Below are 20,077 nucleotides of genomic sequence, written 5' to 3'. Positions count from 1 at the left end.
TTCATATAGATAACCAATTGTCTCAGTACTATGTATTGAGTTTTCTTCCTTTCCTCACTGATGTGTTTAAGGTTTTCTCTGTCACAGATCGAGTTTACATATCTGCATGAGTCTGCTTCTAGGCTCTTTATTGCATTGATTAATTAATTAGTCCATCTGTGTGCAAAAACACACTGTGTTAATAACTTAAGCTTTATGATAACGTTAGTGACTCCACGCTAGCTAACTAGCTTGTTGTATGAATATAGACAAGTGACTTTACCTTCCTTTGTTTAAAAAATTTTCTGAGATAATCATAGTACCTACACAGGGTTGTTATGGAGATTAAAAGAAACAAGAATGATATGTAAAGAACCAGTTACAGAGTAGGTAGGCACTCAACAGAGAGTACTATGATGACGTTGAAGGTATAGATGAAACAGAAATAAAGGGATCAATCTCTCCGGGAGCCTCAATTTAGTCTATAAAAAGAAAGGGATGAGTTAGCATACCATTTCTAAGGCTCTTGCTTCTTCTGAAACTGTGATCCTGGCATTTGATTATCTCGAAACCAGGCAGCATATTGTGTAATGGGAGGTTGGGATAAGTGCGAAAGGTGATATCTGTGCAGAATGCAGGGTCGAATCACGAGCAAGCAATAGTAAAATCTTAAATGCCACAAAAGATAAGATTTGGGGGTGGCAGGCCATGATGACACCAAAGGGGCAGAGGCAAGCTAAGATGACCTTCACGATATTTTCTGGTACATGAACGGCTGCGCAAGGTCAGTACGTCCCTGCCTACGAACCCGCGGCTGCCTGCTAACACAGGGTTACTGTCAACCTTCCTGGCCGTCCACCCGGACACACGACCTCGGAGAAGATTCCAGACAGGCTCGCAAAGGTACGGAGAAGGATAGGGCAGAACCAGGAGCGCGGTGGGAAAAGGAGCGGCCCACACCTCCTCCAGGGCGTCTACGGTGCTTCTGGGAAATGTAGTCCTTTGCCCCGTGCGGAGCCTTGGGCTCCTCGAAGGGGGACTACAATTCCCTTCAGTCTTGGGAATGCTTTGTGCAGCGCGCCTGCGCAGTGTGGCGGCCGATGCCGCTATAAAGGCTTGTTTTGCTGCGGGGCTGATGCTCGGGAACGTTGATGAGTGGCCGGCCCGGCTGTCCGGGAGCTGAGGCGCAGGTAAGTGACGGCTACTGCTATACCCGTACCGTATTCCTTGGTTGTCACGGGGACCACTCCTTTGCGTTTCCTCGAGGCGTGGCGGGCCGTGGTCGGCGTACGAGCAGTCCGGAGGAAGCCGGAGACCTGAGAAACAGGGCCTGGCCTCCCTCTCGTCTCCCTACTCCCCGTCCTTGGGTTGCTACCCCCGGGGGCTCGTGGTGAGGCCCTTGCGTCGGAAGGCAGGCAGGTAGGGTTGGAATGAGTGGTCGGTCAGGGGTGCTGGCTACATCCCTGACTGCGGCCACCAGGGGGTGCTGCGCTCGCGGCCCGTGGGTGTGGGTCGTCGCGATCGCCTCTCCAGGCCGGGGCCGGCCGTGGGAACGCCCTACGGTCAGGGCATCCCAGGCGAAGCCGGCCAGAGAGAAGCCCCTATCCTGAAGGTTGCGGGGCGGGAGGCCTGGGGCACCCCACTCAAGCCGCAGACCAGCGACTGAGCTGCTAGCGACCTTCGAAGTAAATCATTCTCTTCGTTTTTACCAACGGGTAAATCGAGGTACGTGACAGAAGCACGCACAGCAAACCCGTGGCAGAGCCGGGAATGGAGCCCAGATCTCTTGACTCTCATGCAGTGCCCTTTTCACTTCTACCATACAGAGCTGCGTGTGGCCTTGTATTTATCACACGGGGGTCATTTGGTTTCTGCACAGATGTGGGGAGGTTGGAGGCAGATGGGACAGGAACAATTGGGAAAGTTTCAGGTTTCCGAGGAGGAGGAGGACTAGGGTCTCTAGCGTGAGTGAAAGTTGAGGACGCTCGGAGGCACAGCAAGTGGATTGATTACAAGGGGGTATGGTAAATATGTATCCTATTAGCTTCAGGTCTTCCTTGTGCAGCTTCAGGGCATGGAATGAGGTTCTTGAGGTGCTGGGAACCTACTCAGAAAAGTTGTGATGAAGACAATCTGGAAACACCAGCCTGGGTAGTTATAGTTCTTGTAATTTCGTGCAGCTTCCCTCCCCCCATGCAGTTAAGTCTTTATCATTGTGTGGGGAGAATGTCTACACTTTTATCACTGGAAGGAGAGCCTTGATTTAAAAAGGCAGCTGACCAACTAGCCTCAGTCCTGTTGATTTTGAGTCAGGTCACCTCTTTGGGGTTTCTCCCACTTTGATTATTCTGCTACTGCCCTTGTACAGCTCCTACTTAAATATAGCAAAAATCCTTTCTCTTTCTTCCTCCCTTGATAGCTGAGGCAAATTAGCATTTTGAAAAGACTTTCTAACAACTTTAAAGGAGAACACAAGAAAATAGGGAAGTACAAATAGTATTTTTTTAAGTCTTGTTTGCTTCAGATTGGGGTCTTGTTTCTTTCCAAAACCTGCTAGACTTCCTACCTCCTAGCTGGCCTCCACGTGGGGTGCCCTGTCTTATATCCCTGATACACAGAAGATAGTGTCCTCCTTATGTTGAAGGCCAAGAGATAGTAACTTTGTGTCTGCTTAGGACCTCCTTACTCTCATGGTTGTACCTCTTTTTTTCCAGGAAATCAAAGATGTGGGGTGTTAGAGATAATGGAAAACTGTTCCCCACACCCTTCATACCTAGAATAACTTGGTCTCTTAGGATAGGACACTAGGGTCCCTTGGGATAATTTAGCACTATTTATCATACCAGTCATAATAGGCACAAAGCAATAATTATTTGTATCATAACAGGAAAGTCATTTCATCCCTGCTGCTCTCTGCTCATATGATCTATTCTGCTTTATCCTTTGAAATAAAGTGATTGAAAGAATCTTTGGTTATTATGGGTTCTTAGATAATTGAGATGATCTTCATGTTCTTCTTGACATGGCATTTGGTATTGTGAATGAGTTACATTGGTCTCCTCCCTTTCAAACTGTCTCCCTACCCCCACCCCACCTTTTTAAAAATAGAACTAATCTTTTCCAGATAATCAGCTAAGCGCAGATAATCAGCTAGTCTAGGGAGCCTTTGGAGGGGGAGGTTGGACTTCTGCGATCCCTGCAACGAGAAGGTTTACTCTGATCTGCAGCTACAACTTGACACTAGGACACAGGCAGATGCCAGGTCTGTTTATAGTTTAGCCTTAATGAGGTCTCAATGATGCGATTGCTGTGCTCTTAGTTGGTAAGCTGGTGCTCTTCATGGTGCAGTTGTCATTGAACAAGGTGACTTTTTTGTTCTTAAATATAAGTAACTTAGCTATATCAACTTAGGGTACTTGACCCAGACTTCTGAAAGGCAAGAGTCAAGCTTTCTGTGTGCTGGAAACATGTCTCTGTGGAGGAGATTAGTCCTTTTTATTTAGAGGATTATTAAGTGTTCTCCTTTTTTCTGATACCTTATAAAATGAATTATATAGTTGTCAGAGTTTTGTGCTAAAGTAGTGCTTTTAAGTCACAGTGATAGCTAGGGGTTTATGGAATCCAGAGACAACTCAGCTATACTTCTTTAATTTCTAGTGAGGCTGGTGTGAAAGGTGTTTTTTCAGCTTGTATCTGGGAAGTTGTGAACCATCTTAGTGTGGGGGAAATGTTTTAGAGAGGTATTTATGTGTTTATTTTTTTTAAGTGACCAAAGTTGACACAGGGTATTGATTAGAGTTAGCCAGGCATGCAGTAGTTTAGAACAGAGTTTCAGGTAGAAACTAGATAAGACTTAGCAATACAGGGTGGGAAATTTGGGGGGGGGGGGGTTGTTGTTTTTTAATAACATCTTTATTGAGATATAACTTATATACCATAAAATTCACTCTTTTAGAATGTACAGTTCAGGGGCCGGCCCGTGGCTCACTGGGTAGAGTGCGGTGCTGATAACACCAAGGCCCCGGGTTCGGATCCCATATAGGGATGGCCGGTTCGCTCACTGGCTGAGTGTGGTGCTGATAACACCAAGTCAAGGGTTAAGATCCCCTTACCGGTCATCTTTAAAAAAAAAATAATAATAATAAAAAAGATGAAGTTAAAAAAAAAAAAAAAGAATGTACAGTTCAGTGATTTAGTATATTCATAGAATTGTGCAATCATCACCACTATCTAATTTTAGAACATTTTCAGCACTGCAAGGGGAATTTGTGTTTAAAGTTAAGTTATAATATTGTTTTTTATTTTAGCTGTGGAACTTCATGAAGCTTTCAAATAACATCAGCTAACCTACTAGCAAATTATAAAATTGCAGAGATGGGATATATCATTGGTAGAATAAGTGTTTTGTAAGGTTTCACTTAGTAAAATTTAGTAGGAGAAATGATGTCCATTTAAAAATTGTGGAGTTTGTAATGCTTGGAACAAACTGAAATTGTCCCCAGAAAGTCTTTTTAAAAAATAAAACCTATCTATATGTTCTGTACATTGGATTTGAGCTTAGTTGAAGACGGTGGATGTCTCTTTACTAGCGTGTTTATTTTTTCTATTTTTCTTTCCCTTGGAGGTAGGAGAAGGTAATTTTTCTTGATTCTGTATACTGAATTTTAAAAGAATGAAATGGTAGTTGAAAATTTAAAAAAATTATGTTTATAGCTATAACAGTAGACAGCTTTAATGCTTTCATCCCTTTTCCCCTATTTTAAAGCACTTTAGCATATGATTAAGCACAATTTAGGAAATATCTGTTCTTGATGGATTTTTTTTAACTCTCAAGCTATTCCACACTGAACTTGATGACTTTTTAGTTTCAGAAATTCTGAAGTGAAACCAGGAGTCTGTGAGCCCTGGCACCTCCGCTCAAAGAAGATGAAGGATATTGACATAGGAAAGGAGTATATCATCCCCAGTCCTGGGTATAGGAGTGTGAGGGAGAGAACCAGCACTTCTGGGCAGCACAGAGACCGTGAGGAATCCAAGTTCAAGAGAACTCGACCGGTTAGTGTTTCCTAAGAGTCTCTTTTCTTATCTGCTTGTTGTACTAGACCACACCTTTTCTCATATGATGCATACTTAAATCATTTATTTTTCTTTATTGGCTTTCAGTCACTGTTAAGAATTTATGGCTACTTTTTTTTTTGGCTGCTGGCCGGTGTGGGGATCTGAACCCTTGACCTTGGCGTTATCAGCTCCATGCTGTAATCAGTGAGCTAATCAGCCAGCCCTGTGGTAACTTTTGAAGGAGTCACTGGTTCATAGTAAGCACTCGACAAATGGAAGGTGAGATTGGATCTCAGCCTCCCCACTGTTTCTTCCTCAGCATTCTCCTCTTTTTCACTTTTTCTCCATTTTGGTGCCTTCTGAAAAGGCTTTAAGGCAACTTATTGGGAGGGGGGAGGATAGAGGGAATATCAACCATTAAGTGCCATTCACGTACTTAAAAAAATTGGTTTTTTCTTCTGCTTTTGTTGTCTGTGTTTAAAATACGAATCCTGGGGGCTGGCTGATTAGCTCAGTTGGTTAGAGTGCAACCTGGTAACACCAGAGTCAAGCATTCAAATCCCCATACTGGCCAGCACCAAAAACAAACAAAAAGCCTCTAAAATATGAATCCTTTGGAGAGACTCACTCAGATTGAAAAGGGTGATTGGAACAATTTTAGAGAGTTATAGGATAATTAGTAAGTTTTTCAAGTAAATTCTTTAATGTAAAACAGTCTTTAGATAATCTAGTTTTCTTCAATGGAAATAATGAAGATACATTTTAGACTGGAGGAACTATTTTTTTTCTGAGAAAAGAAAAACATACCTTTCATTGAATTGCAAAAGTAATAAGAAAGCAGAGTGGGGGTGACTAGGTTTATGAAGTGAGGTTTATGTTCATGCATTTGTTATGTGAAAGCTTGAGAAAGATATGGACTTTGCAGCCAACACTGGCGTTTCATTAGTCTGACATTACCTGTTCCTCTTTGGGGTGTTAAAGCCAATGCTTTATTAATCAACTGCTTTACTTTCTCACTGATGGGTCTTCTCTGGCTCCCACTGTGTATTATAGAATGCTTTCTCATTCAGGCTTAACTTTGGAGAAATATAGATTCAGTGTTACCAGTATCTAATACTTCTTTGGTGCCAGTTTTGTAACTTCTCTGTGTCCTTTTGTCTAGACTTTATGTTAATTAAACATTCATTGAATATCTTCTGAGTGCTAGACACTTTATCATAGCAGTTAAATCTGGAAAAAGTTACAAAGGTAACATTGGAGCATGGCCTTAAGGGCGATTAGGTGGGGAGGCTTTTTAGGGAATAGAAGTAAAGACCCAGAGGTATAGAAAAAGTTGGGGGCCTGGGATAAGCTACTTAACGTTATTTGTGCCTAACTCATGGGATCATTGAGGAGTAAGTGAGATAGTACATATAAAATACTTAAAATGTTATCTGGCGCATGACCAATGCTCAATAAATAAATGTTAGCTCTTAGAACTAGTTGTCTGGAGTGTTGGATGTGTAAAGGGAAAATGCCATGCTAAAGAATCTTACTACAGGCATTAGGGAACTATTGAAAGTTAATGAGATTTTTTTTTTTAAACTTTTTATTTTGAGATAACTGTAGATTTACATGCAGTTGCGAAAAGCAATGTAGTGAGATTCTGTATATACTTCATCCAGTTTCCCCCAGTAGTAAAATCTTGCATAACTATAGTACAGTATCACAACAGGATATTGATTGACATTGTTACAATCCATTGACTCTATTACAATTTCACCAGTTTTACATGCAGTCATTTATGTGTGTGTGTGTGTGTGTGTGTGTGTGTGTGTGTGTGTGTATGTATACATTCTGTGCAACTTTTCATGTGTAGATTTGTATGACCACTACCACAGTCAAGATACAAAAGTTCCATCACAAAGATCTTTCATGTTACCCTTTTGTAGCCACAACCACCTCCCCCAGTTTCTCAGTCTCTGGCAACCACAAGTCTTTTCACCATCTCTGTAATTTCATCATTTTAAGAATGCTGTATAAATGGAATCATATAACATGTAACTTTTTGAGATTGCTTTTTTCACTCAGCCTACTTCCCTTGATAATCACGTAATTTTTTTGTGTGCATCAATAGTTCTTCCCTTTTTATTGCTGAGTAGTATTCCATGTTATAGCACAGTTTGTTTAACCATTCAACTGTTAAAGAACATTTGGGTTATTTCCAATTTGGCAAGTACAAATAAAAGTGCTCCGAATGTTTGTGTACAGGGTTTTGGGTGAACATAAGCTTTTTGGATAAATGCCCAGGACTGCAGCTTTGGGTCATATGGTATGTGTATCTTTAGTTTTGTAAGACACTGCAATACTCTTTCTCAATGTGGTTATACCATTCTACATTCCCACCAGCAATGATCCAGTTTTTCTACATTCTGGCCAGTATTTGGTGTTACTATTATTTTTATTTTAGTCATTCTGATAAATGTGTCTGATATCTCATTGTGGTTTTAATTTGCATTCCCTAGTGGCTACAGATGTTTAACTGGCAAGGGGTTTTTAAGACTACATTTTTATCTTAGAAAGATTAGTCTTGAAGCAATGCAGAAAAAACCGGTATAGGAGAGAGAGAGAAAATACAGGGAACAGTCAGGAGGCTGCTGTGCCAGTCCACATGAGAGAGGCCAGGGGTCCTTTTCAAAGCATAGAAGTGAGGATGGAGGGGAAAGGTTGAGGGGTATCTCTGGAAACGGAGGCGGCACTGGGGTGTCTAGGATTGGTGGTAAGGTTTTAAAACTTTTAGTGGACAGGAAGGAAGAGGAGAAAATTTGGGAGATAAGAACGAGTTTGATTTTGAACATGTTGAATTTGAAGTGCATCCAGGTAAAATTATCAGTAGGTAGAACATAGACAAAAAGTAGAATAGGGAAAACATTTTGGAGCCATGGGAGTGAGCAAGCTTACTCAAGGATGGTTTCTGGAGCAAGAAAAGGTAGAAGCTGTGAAGTTAGTGTGTGGTCCTGTGAAATTTCTGGGGATAGGGTCCTGTGCAGTGTGTTAGAGTAGAATTGGCATTAGGGCGTGCAATGGCCGCAGCAAGCATTTCCTCTGTAGGTGGAAAAAAAACTACAGATAGGGTCACTGTTGTGCCTTTTGTTCCCTAAATGATTGAGTCAGCCACCATGACTGCAGGGTTCCTCCTTGTGACCAAAGCCTTCTCGTAAAGAAACAGGCAGGCTAATACCACTGTTATAAAGTTTCAGGAGTCCACATGAATTTTACTTTCATTATTCTTCCATATTTCCTAAAGTTTTTAATTTGAGTACTGTTTTCCTGATTTTTACCTTATTCTTATATCCTCTGAACTTTTTTTACTTAAAATATTTCTTTTAATCTTTTTTTTTGCTTAGCCTTGACCTAAGCAGTAAAATATTTTTGTATACATATTAAAACAAATGAATAGCTATTAAGTGTTTTTAAAAGTTCACATATGATCTAGAATCTTCTAAATCATCTTCTTGAATACTACCTGTCAAAAAACAAAATTTCTCAGATATATTTATCTTGAGCTTGTTTCATATGTTACAAGTTTGCTGACAGAAGAAACATCAAGATGTCAAAAAATTTTCCAGTCTGAAATGGTGTAAAAATGGATAATTTAAGTAGTTGGGAAGCAGAATGCCTATATAAATATACAGGGTTTTTGTCTTTTTTTTTTTTTTCCTGAAAGATGACCGGTAAGGGGGTCTTAACCCCTAGACTTGGTGTTGGCAGCACCACGCTCAGCCAGTGAGCGAACTGACCATCCCTATATGGGATCCGAACCCGTGGCCTTGGTGTTATCAGCACCACGCTCAGCCAGTGAGCGAACTGACCATCCCTATATGGGATCCAAACCCGTGGCCTTGGTGTTATCAGCACCGCACTCACCCGAGTGAGCCACAGGCTGGCCTCTTGTTTGTTTTTTTTAATAAGCAGCTAATTGGGTAGGGATTGCAGTTTCATGTCACATCATCATAACCATCATTTTCTATATTAGTTATTAGAGAGGAAATCTGAGACAGGACCTCCCAGATGCCAGGTATGCCTCTTACCAATCAGAAGTAAAAAACAATACCTTTAACAAAAGATAAGGATATGTCTGTGGCTCTTAACTGGAAAACAGGGTTTCATTTACCACCACTAGCCTTTGATAGGTCCAATTAACAGGGAAGCATGAAACTGTGTCAAACAAGTCAGAAGCAAAGCACTAAGGAATAAGTTCTGATTTTAAACAGGCCAATATATATATTTTTTTTTCTCTCCAAGCTGTAAGCAAAGATGCAGAGTGCACAGTTTGCCCATTCCTTAGTATTGTGATGAAATCTTTCTTTTGGAATACTCTTTGGGAAAATTGCTCTAATCAGTCAAGTTTTCAAGTATTTGTATTTTCCCACACGTGGTTAGATACAATTAGGGTAAAAATAATGCATTGCAAACCTTCCTCAGGACTGTAAAGTTAATGCTTGTAGCCATACACAATTTGATGCTTAGCAGACGTCCTTTAATCCTGAAGTGTTAACAGTCGTGCCTTCTGGTGCTGTTTGTTCTTTGAGCCTAAGTACTAACTTTGACTTGCATTATTTCAATTGACATGAAGATTTATATCTAGGCCATTCCTTAACACTGTTATTGAGCCTGAGGCAAGATTCTTCGGACACAGTTCCTTATAATTGTGTTCATATATTCACATGTAGATCATATGACTCCACAAGCCCTGATTTATTTTTTTGAATTGTGATGTTTATTCATTTTTTATTCAGCAAATATTTGAGCATTCTTCTAGGTACATGCACAGCACTGAGCCAAGTAGTCTGATAAAGATAAATTGATGCTTGCCCTCCAATAGATGCTTAAACTTACAGACATGTACATAGATTATTGTAATTTAGGTGCTATGGAAATTAATAAGGGGAAAGTGCTTTCCTCTCAGGGCAGACTTAAGGAAGAGGTAGCATTTGACTAGAGACTTGAGGAATACGTAGAATTTGGAGAAATGAAGAACGTGCCAGGCAGAAAAAAGAGTTGTAGTTAGAAGCAGCTAGGCCCTATTGGCTTTAAGCCTAAAGTGTGTGAAGTTATAGAGGGATAAGCCAGTGAGTTTTAGACTGCATGTGTTCTTGAATAATAAGGAGTTTGGATTTTCATTGCTTTAACATTTAAGAAAAAGCAAGACAAAGCTGTCAGATGCTTTTATGAGCTTTGTTTTATTGTGATGGTGGTTTGTTTTCTTAGTGGTCTCAGGCCAAAGCTCAGAGTGACTTGTTTTTCACTAGCATGTCTAATCTAGGAAAGGTGGAAGACAAAGATAAGGAGAAGTCAACTAAAGTGCATTTGCCATTATTATTGCATTATTTTTCCCTTCTCTCAAAAGTGTACCATTGGTGGAATTTCTTCCTACCAAGTTAGAATATTCTGTGTCGGGCCGGCCCCGTGGCTCACTCAGGAGAGTGCAGTACTGTTAGCGCTGAGGCCGCGGGTTCGGATCCTCTATAGGGATGGCTGGTGTGCTCACTGGCAGAGCGTGGTGCGGACGACACCGTGCCAAGGGTTGTGATCCCCTTACCCGTCAGAAAAAAAAAAAAAAAAAAATGAATATTCTATGTCTAGGAAAGGTAACAAAGCAAGTTTTCATAAGATCCAGGGTTCTTCACTTAGTATTTCTTAGTTTCATGTTAGGCTGACCCTTCAACCTTGGTTGGAGTTTTCATAATTAGTGATGAGAAATATTTTGGTAGGCTGAAGTTATATCCTAGGGATCAAGGATATGGGTCTAATCTCTTACCAGAAATAATTCTAAGACATATTATTATGAAAGAAATATGTGCTCATTATAGAAAATGTGCAAAGTGTGCAAGCAGAAAATAAATCACCCTTAATCCTTCTACCCAGAGACAGCTATTGTTTTCATGAAGTAGTTTTGTCTAGTACATTACAATTTTAGAGAATTTGATCTGATAGCTTTTCTTTATGGACTAAGAGTATGTGAATTTGTCTATGCCCTTGTGTTTTCAGACTCATAAATGTTACCTGTGAGTCTCCTTGCTGTCAGGAAGGAGAGCAGGATGAGGGAGATTAGTATTTTCAGCTCTGCATTATTTTTCTCTTGATTGGTACTCAGTGACTCAGCAGATTTTCTGTACAGTCATTGTTAAGATGAGTAAGAACACCTGCCTTTTTTTTCTTTCCTCCCTGTAGGCATCCATAAAACTTTATCAGGCTCAGCAGTCTCTTAGGTACTGCTGGGTGTGATACGTATCTGGCCTGGTGCCAGGTGTTTTTCTCCAATGGCATCCCAGAGCTCTCTGGTGGAGATAACAACAGTGCTGCTATTGGTGCAGAGCCTAGGTGGCTCTCCTGCATGGTGGTGATTGCACAACAGCTTGATGGGGCTCTTGGGGTTGGCTTGCTGCCTTGATCATGAGCTCTCTTACGCGTCTACAGCCAGACTGCTGCTGCTTTCCTAGGAAACACTGCTTAAGGGAAATAAATATAGACTGCTGGCATGAGTTGAAGGGGCCTTCTGTTAGAAGGGAAGAAAAGTACAGTAATGAAACGAGCTTCCTGTTTTTAAAGCTGTTTTAAATACCTAAGTCTTTATTTTGTTAAGATAACTTGGAAGTTCCAAATGGTTAATGAAAACTTTTTCAATGAAATCTTCGTTCCACTTTTAGGTAACCTTTTGCTAATGCTTTCTTTAATGTCTCACCATTGTTTCCTCTCTCAATCAAAAATAAAAAGGTCAATGCCTGGGACAGGAAACAGGGCCTCCAGAAATTTTTGCAATGGTCGAACTTGTCAGTATCAAACTTACAGGCGAATGTGAAGTTAATTTGGTGTACTAAGTCCAACAATTAGCAGAATTAAACTTGTCTATCCCTTCCAGCCCCGCTTTTAGGGAGTTAGTCTGTTTAGATAATTAGATATTATATATGTTTTAATTATTTAAGGTTATTCTCTGAGTTAGTTGTTCAAAGAGTTAACTTAATTCTGTTACTAGATATCAGATGAAAATATCTGTTTACCAAAGCCTGCTCATGGAGGCAGGAACGAGACTGACTTATGAATGTGTGTACTTTAAAAGATGGTTGGGACCCTAAAGGCCATCTTGCTTAGTTCCCATTTAGCCTCACCTCCATGTAGGTGAGGCCCAAGAGAGGCATTTACTTGGCAGACCAGGCTAGGGCTGAGTGCTCCTACCAGTGATGTTATTTCTGGAGTTAGATGACTGGGAACGGAGCTGTTGGCTTCCTACTCTCCTGGCCCAAGGTATTGGACTGCTGAAAGGAGCATGGAACAGCTAACAGATGCCAATAGTACTGACAACTGTACCAAACCTTGCAGTTCAGGATATGTTTGTTTTTGAAAGATAATCTTACCAAAAAGGATTCATGTGTTGTCATAAAGTCTATTATATGTCATAGAAATAGATACATGCAGACTTTTAGAGATAAATTACACAGAATGGGTTACAATAAATAGTTACAGTTGTTTGGCTTTTAAGAATCCCGTGAACTTTACAATCTTCTATTTACTTTTAGTTGGTATTATGCAGGTATGGTATTGAGCAGTGACTTAGTTTTCTTAAATGTTGTGTCTCATAGTAGAAAAATGGCCAGACTGCCCATCTTTTAATCTTTGTTTGCTTCTTGCTATGGTCAGCAGTTCTAGCCTGCCCTGCAGTTCAGTGATCAGGTGATGGAACCCCGACTGCCTTGTACTAAGCATTTAACATTTAACACACATTGTTCTAGGCACTGAAGGAAGTTTTATTTGCAAATTGTATTTTGGCCTTTTTTTTTTTTTTTTTTTTTTTTTTTTTTTTTTTAATGCTAAAGCCTGAAAATCTTGAAGGGGTTGAAGGGGTTTTGTGAAATGCAAAAGACCAACATTCACAAGTTCCACTATCTAAATCAGTAGTTTTCAGACCAGGCTGCACATTAAAATCACTTTAAAAAAGTTAAAAAAAAAATTCCAATACTGGGGCCCTATCCCAGACAATTAAATCAGTCTCTGGGATAGAACCCAGGTATTAGTAGTGTCTTAAAGCTCCCCAGGTCATTCTGATCTGTAGCCAGCGCTGAGAACCTCTCCTCTAGATCTCATGGAGTGAAGTCTGTTTTGTCCCCTCAACCAATGGACTCTAAGTGTTTCCTATAAGTCTTTTCCCTCCCCTCTGTGATTCATTTTCAGTTTAATCCTTTGAAACCTTATCATGGTATTAATAAAGTTAATCTCAGACTCCCAATGTAATAGGAACTTTTAATAAGTTTGTGGAGTTTAGCTTATGAAACAACTGAAAGCCCTCAAATTCCTGCTGATTATGAGGTAATGCTAGATTATGAACTGTGGAAGAATACCAGTTTTACCAGGATGGTGGTGTTAAGTTATATCCATTGGCTTTATGTATTTACCCTTATGAATTGTATTAATAGCTGATCATCGGCATGAGAGTAACAGAAGAGCTGCAAATAAGTGAGCCGATGTACAAGTTAATTCAGTTTCAGCCTAGCACAGCATAGTTGCTGAGTGATAGGGCTGAGATTAGCAGGTTCTCTGGCTTTGAATAGTTGGCTCTTTCTGATGTATTCTGCTTCTTCCCCAGGAAAGTTGAGTTCTAGAATTTTATTGACCCTCTTGACCAAAGTGGCTACTATTTGGAAGTTTTTAAGGGAAGAGCTTGAGATGGTAGGAATCATGTTAACAAGCCACTGGGGAGTGAGGATGTGGTGGGAATTGGGAGAGGAAATGTTCTTGGTAGGTTTCTTTAATTTGTTTGAGATAGGGAGGGTGGGAAAGCCTGAAGCCAGCTGATCTTGGAAGGACATCAGCTTTTAAATTTCTCTTTTAATTTAAAAAGCACATTTTAATTTCTTCTTTTTAATTTAATTTTTAATTTTGAAATTTTTAGTTCTGAGTCTCTTGGGACCTATATCTAATGAAACAACAGTTTCCCTTAAAAATCTGTCTTCCTAGTGTTTGCTGTGATGTGAGACTGGGACATCTGCAGAGAAGCTTTTCTTGGGCCAGAAGGATTTATAAGAGGAGACTGCCGTTTTGTGTTTGTGTTAAGATCTTGTGAGTCAGGGAGAGGAGAGGAAGGACTATGCTGTAGAATCCAAGGCCTGTGGATTTGGATTGGGCCCTAGATGCTGCTTTCTTTGAGGGATGTCAGACAGAAGTACTGTAGCCGCCTTTAATCCTCTGAGAGCTGATTGCCAGTTGATGCCTGCCATCCCTGCATTCAGGAACAGTGTGGTGACAACTCAGTCCCAGGCTCAGGAAGGCCACCCTGCTCTTGTCCTGCTGTCAGGAAAGGACTGGATTGTTCAGACCTGGGAATGATTTCTGGCCCCTGGTATCTTGTCCCAGAAGCCTCGATGTGGGGGGAAAGCCCATGGTTGCCCCGTCAGCAAACATTCTGCTCTGGTAGCCTGTTAAATTCAGATAGGGCAACCCAGCTAAATGGGTGCCATGTGGTGGTGTGATAGGTGCATTAATTGTCACAGATGTGAGGATGGCGTTAGTGCCAACAGAGGAGGGGTAGTCTCTTGTGGAAACAGCTCTATTTGCTTACAATTGAATGTTCTTTGTTTCCCTCACCAGATAGGCGTGTATACGAGCATGTGTTACCCTGACCTTTGTTTGAACCTTGGCAGAATCTGGGTTTCGTTGTCCCTTTTTAGCTCCCCAGTGTCCCCACTCCTGCCCTATTGCCATCACCTTGGTAGGAACAAAAATGTGGGCTGGCCAGTTAGCTCAGTTAGAGCACAGCCTTGAAACACTAAAGTGAAGGGCTTGGTTCCCCATACCTGCCAGCCACAAAAAAAAAAAAAAAAAAAAAAGGAAAAAAGCTGGGTGTCTCCTAGCCATGCAGTCACAGGGAAGATATAAATGGCGGTATTCCTTGTTTAAAGTTTTTCTCAACTCGGATCAAGCAGTATTTTTCCCTTTGGAACAACAAATCAACTGCTGTGATGCTTTTCTGTGTGGCCGGCTGTCTGGCTTCGGAGAGCCTTTCAGTCTATCATGGCTCTTAAGAGCAATAAAAAGAAATAGTGCCCTTATCTCATCTCAGGAGAAGCTTTAAAAAGTTACTTATAAAAAGGATTGAAAGCATCATAATGTGGAATACAAATGGCCTCATAAAGTACATTCCCCTAGATCAGCTACCTTAGTACTATTGACATTTGGGGACCAGATCATTGTTTGTTGGGGGGGGGCTGTCCTGTGTATTGTGGGATGTTCAGCAGCGTCACTGGCCTCTACCCACTAGAGCTAGTAGTATCCCTCCAGCAGTATCTTGGATCGAGTGTCCCCCCAAAACTTGACCCTGCACTGTGACAGTGCTAAGAGGGTGGGAAATCCTGTTATGGTAATTGAAAGATGGGTCCTTGAAGAGGTGATTAGATTGTAGGACCATGCCATAGTGAATGGATTAAAAATGGTGGTCATGGGCATGGTTTGGAGGGCTTTAAAAGGAGAGTGAATGAGGAGGTTTGTGTCTCTCTCTGCTTCCACCATCTTGTGGAACCACTGGGTCACTATTGCCACCACCAAGGCTCCCATCAGATATGTTCCCTGAACTTTGGATTTCTGAGCCTCAGAAACTGTAAGCAATAAATTTCATTTTCTTTATAAAACACCCAGTTTCAGGTATTTTGTTATAAGCAACAGAAATGGACTAATACAAGTAGTGACAAACAAAAATGTCTCCAAGTATTGCCGTGTTTCCTGGGCAAGTAAAAGCATCACTTTTTTATTTTTATTTTTAAAAGATGACTGGTAAGGGGATCTTAACCCTTGACTTAGTGTTGTCAGCACCACACTCAGCCAGTGAGCTCACCGGCCATCCCTATATAGGATCCAAAGCCATGGCCTTGGTGTTATCAGCACCACACTCTTTTTTTTTTTTTTTTTTTTTTTAAATTTTATTTTGTCGATATACATTGTAGCTGATTAATGCTCCCCATCACCAAAACCTCCCTCCCTTCTCCCTCCCCCCCCTCCCCCCCAACAATGTCCTTTCTGTTTGCTTGTTGTATCAACTTCAAGTAATTGTGGTTGTTATATCTTCTTCCCTCCCCCCCCCGATTTGTGTGTGTGTGTGTGTATGTGTGTGTGTGAATTTATATATTAATGTTTAGCTCCCTCCAATAAGTGAGAACATGTGGTATTTCTCTTTCTGTGCCTGACTTGTTTCACTTAATATAATTCTCTCAAGGTCCATCCATGTTGTTGCAAATGGCAGTATTTCATTCGTTTTTATAGCTGAGTAGTATTCCATTGTGTAGATGTACCACATTTTCCGTATCCACTCATCTGATGATGGGCATTTGGGCTGGTTCCAACTCTTGGCTATTGTAAAGAGTGCTGCGATGAACATTGGGGAACAGGTATACCTTCGACTTGATGATTTCCATTCCTCTGGGTATATTCCCAACAGTGGGATGGCTGGGTCGTATGGTAGATCTATTTGCAATTGTTTAAGGAACCTCCATACCATTTTCCATAGAGGCTGCACCATTTTGCAGTCCCACCAACAATGTATGAGAGTTCCTTTTTCTCCGCAGCCTCGCCAGCATTTATCGTTCATAGTCTTTTGGATTTTAGCCATCCTAACTGGGGTTAGATGGTATCTCAATGTGGTTTTGATTTGCATTTCCCGGATGCTGAGTGATGTTGAGCATTTTTTCATATGTCTGTTGGCCATTTGGATATCTTCCTTAGAGAAATGCCTACTTAGCTCAGCACCACACTCTTGAGTGAGCCACGGGCTGGCCCTAAAGCATCCTCACTTGAAAACTGCTGGGCTACAGTGTCCAATATGGAAGCTACTAGCCACATGTGGCCATTGAGCATTTGAAATGTGGCCAGTCTGAATTGAGATGTGCTGTGAGTATAAAATACACAGTGGATTTCAAAGACTTAGTACAAAAATAGGAATACCTCATTTGTAAAGTATTCCATTAAGAATTTTTATATTGATTATATGTTAAAAAGATAATACTTTTTTATATTGGATTAAATAAAATATATTATTAAAATTCATTTCAACTTTTACATTTTAAAATGGCTACTAGAAAAATTTAAATTACATTATGGGGCTTCCATTTGTGGCTTGTGTTATATTTCTATTGGACAGTGCTGAGCTAGAGTGTTGATCTACTATACTTCAGCCATTAATCTTGTATTATGTGTTTAGATCCTCATAAACCCTTGGGTTTATATTATTTATTTATTTTTCTCAGTATTGGTGCATAAATGACTTTTTTGTTTGGAAAATTTTCCTTCATTGGGTAAAATTATAGAAACATAGAGTATATAAAGTGTTATATATTACCAGTTTGCTCTCCTGATGACCTGCTGGTGGCAAATTAAAAATTGGTTTAATGCTCAGATAGTGTATGTTTGTCTGCACTTCTCTCCTTCCCATTTTAATTTTATCTCTATTTTTATTAAGGTATATATACTTGTATCTTAAAATTTAATTTCTATTTCTCAGTTGGTGACATTGGGTCTTTTTGCTCCTGTATCCCTAGTGCCTAGAACAGTACCTAACACATAGTAGGCCCTCAGTAAGTACTTGTTGAATTAATAGATTTAAAAATCATATATTTTTCAGTGAAAGCCCAATTTTTGAAATATGTGTTTATATTAGTTACCTGTCACTTCTTTAGCTTTATCCCCTTCTGTTAATGTTAATTTCATTATGCAAAAAAGTTTTCCTTTTTATATTTAAACCCATCTATCTTACCTTTGGTAATCTGACTTTAGGGGGAAAATGGAGGCTGTCTCCCATAGCTGAACTAAATATACTATTTATTTAACGTTCTTCTATTTATTTGATCATTTTTTATGTGACTTTTTGGGGTTAATTCCAGGTGGATTAATGTGTGTTGTGAAACCTGGATCTCAATTAATTAACTCCAATCTGGTATTTATTTGTCCAAAAGTATTCACTGACTCATGATTTTCAACCCTGTTATTTTATTTGTGTTTTCGTATAGTAACCTAAGCCCTTATAGCTTGAATATGTTAATAAGTCTTTTCTTTTGGTACATTTCCATTTTCAATCCATTCAGCCTTAGAATGTTGGTAACTCACTTTATAGAATGATAAATGTGGTAGGATATATTTATTTTTACCTTTAAACAGACACACTTTTTTTCTTGGCATCCTCAGCCATGTAAGCTTTTTTAGCAAGCTTAGAGAAGAAGAAAAGCTAGACATCCAAGCATGTAGTTACAAATGTGAGACATCTGTGTAGTTACTGGCAGGTTAGTAAAAAGATGCTTTTATTTTATGTTTTATGTTTTAATATAAGTCTATAATGTGTCTGTCCTCTAGCATCTGCTCATCTTTGGTTTAAAAACAATTAGAGATGTGCATTTTTGCAATCCAGTAGAATAGTTTACTTACATTCTAGTGTTCTAATCATGTAATTGTGACTGATTTTGGAAAGTACCATTTGTTTATAATGATGTTAGTTAGAAGAGTCAGAGTTAGAGAATCATTGTTTATTTTAACCTGGTACTCACCCTAGTTAAGAGAGGAGTGCTGTTTATGAAGGTATATCTGAGATCATCTTGTACAGTTATGATTTACTTGTTTGTTTTTTCTTTGATAGGCACATAGCATAATGAGTGAGAGCCTCAACTTGAGCCTGGAACTCAAACCCTGCTGCTGCTTAACATCTAGTGCCTCAGTTTCCTTAGCTGTAAACTGGGGATAATAGTATGTACCTCATAGGGTTGTTATGAGGATTAAATGAGTTAATATCTGTAAAGCATTTAAAACAGTGTTTGGCACATAGTACATGCTATGCTGGTTTGTTATAAATTAATTTGTACAGATTTTCTTGTCATCTTCAAATAAACAGTTTGCCTTTTCAGATACATGCTAGTCATGATATTTGGCTTTAAAGAAGGAAGGTTGCCCTAACTTCCTTTATTTCTTGCTAATGTCCGAGGGTAGGTGGGCTAGAGGCAGCCTCAGGTCAACAAAGTAGAACTGATGAAAGTTCTAAAGCTAATAGTTATCTTTCGCAATAATACTAGAATACTTATTCTATAATAAAGTTAATTGGGGCAAACTGGGTAGATATCTAATCGCTAGAAGCTATAGTCTTTAATCCTGTAATCCCACTGGTGGAATTTATCCTAAATAGTCCAGAAAGAGAAAAATGAATGATAGTAATTTATTGTACTATTAATAATGAGCAAATCAACTAGAGAATCTAATCAGAAGTAGAATGGCTAAGAAGATCTCCTCAGTGGTATATCACGCAGCATTAAATGGTAATAATGCAGACTGTGAGGCAACATGAAGTTATTTTAGTTGACATTTGAATAGTAGGTGCTAAGCTCCATACTGTGCTAGAGACCAGAGATGCAAACAGAAGTAAGACAGCTTACCTACCCTCCAGGAGCTTTTACCAGAAGCATCCTACCGCAGTGATATAGATACAGGGAAGACATAGGATGGAGGAAATACATTTCCTGACCTTGAAAGAATTGGGGAAAGCTAAAGGAAAGAGGAAATAGTGAGACGGACCCTAACGTTTATCAGATGGATAAATTGGGGTAATGTAAATATGCATTAATTGCGTTTTTTAAATTGAAACATAGTTCATTGCACATATTTGTGGGGTACAGAGTTGACTATCAGTACTTGTGTACAATACGTGATGATCAGATCAGGATAGTTGGCATATTCGTCATTACAAAATGTACTCATTCTTTGTCACCTTTTACCCGTTTCTCACTAACCTCTCTCTCCCTCCCCCTTTCCCACATCTAGTAAACACAGTTCTGTTTTCTCCTGTTGAAGGTTCAACGTGTTATTGTGATTGTTGTATCTTTCTTTCTATTTTACTTATTTATTTACTTTTTAGCTCCCAATTATGTGTGGGGATATATGGAATTTATCTTTCTGTGCCTGGCTTATTTCACTTAACGTAATTTTCTCTCAGCTCCTCCATGCTGCTGTGAATGGCAGAATTTCATTCTTTTTATGGCAGAGT

At 39.8% G+C, this 20,077-nt stretch overlaps 1 protein-coding gene across 5 annotated transcripts in view; it reads left to right on the top strand.

Annotated features, from left to right (window-relative positions):
• The first annotated feature begins 1,082 nt into the window (after positions 1-1,082).
• Positions 1,083-20,077, top strand: part of ABCC5 (ATP binding cassette subfamily C member 5) — an 83,777-nt gene continuing 64,782 nt past the window's right edge. Inside the window, exons 1-2 of one of the 5 annotated variants that reach the window (XM_063087261.1) lie at positions 1,083-1,169; positions 4,845-5,034. In XM_063087261.1, coding sequence (XP_062943331.1) covers positions 4,906-5,034 — 129 coding nt within the window. In that variant the 5' untranslated portion in view covers positions 1,083-1,169; positions 4,845-4,905. Of the gene's footprint in view, positions 1,170-1,541; positions 1,705-3,214; positions 3,242-3,271; positions 3,343-4,844; positions 5,035-20,077 lie in introns of those variants that run through there. The other 4 variants (XM_063087254.1, XM_063087287.1, XM_063087279.1 and 1 more) reach the window with 4 other exon arrangements.

This window comes from Cynocephalus volans, chromosome 1 (assembly GCF_027409185.1).
Source record: "Cynocephalus volans isolate mCynVol1 chromosome 1, mCynVol1.pri, whole genome shotgun sequence".
Taxonomy (NCBI): Eukaryota; Metazoa; Chordata; class Mammalia; order Dermoptera; family Cynocephalidae; genus Cynocephalus; species Cynocephalus volans.
Note: the sequence above shows the minus strand (reverse complement) of the source record. Positions and strands in the feature narration are given on the sequence as shown.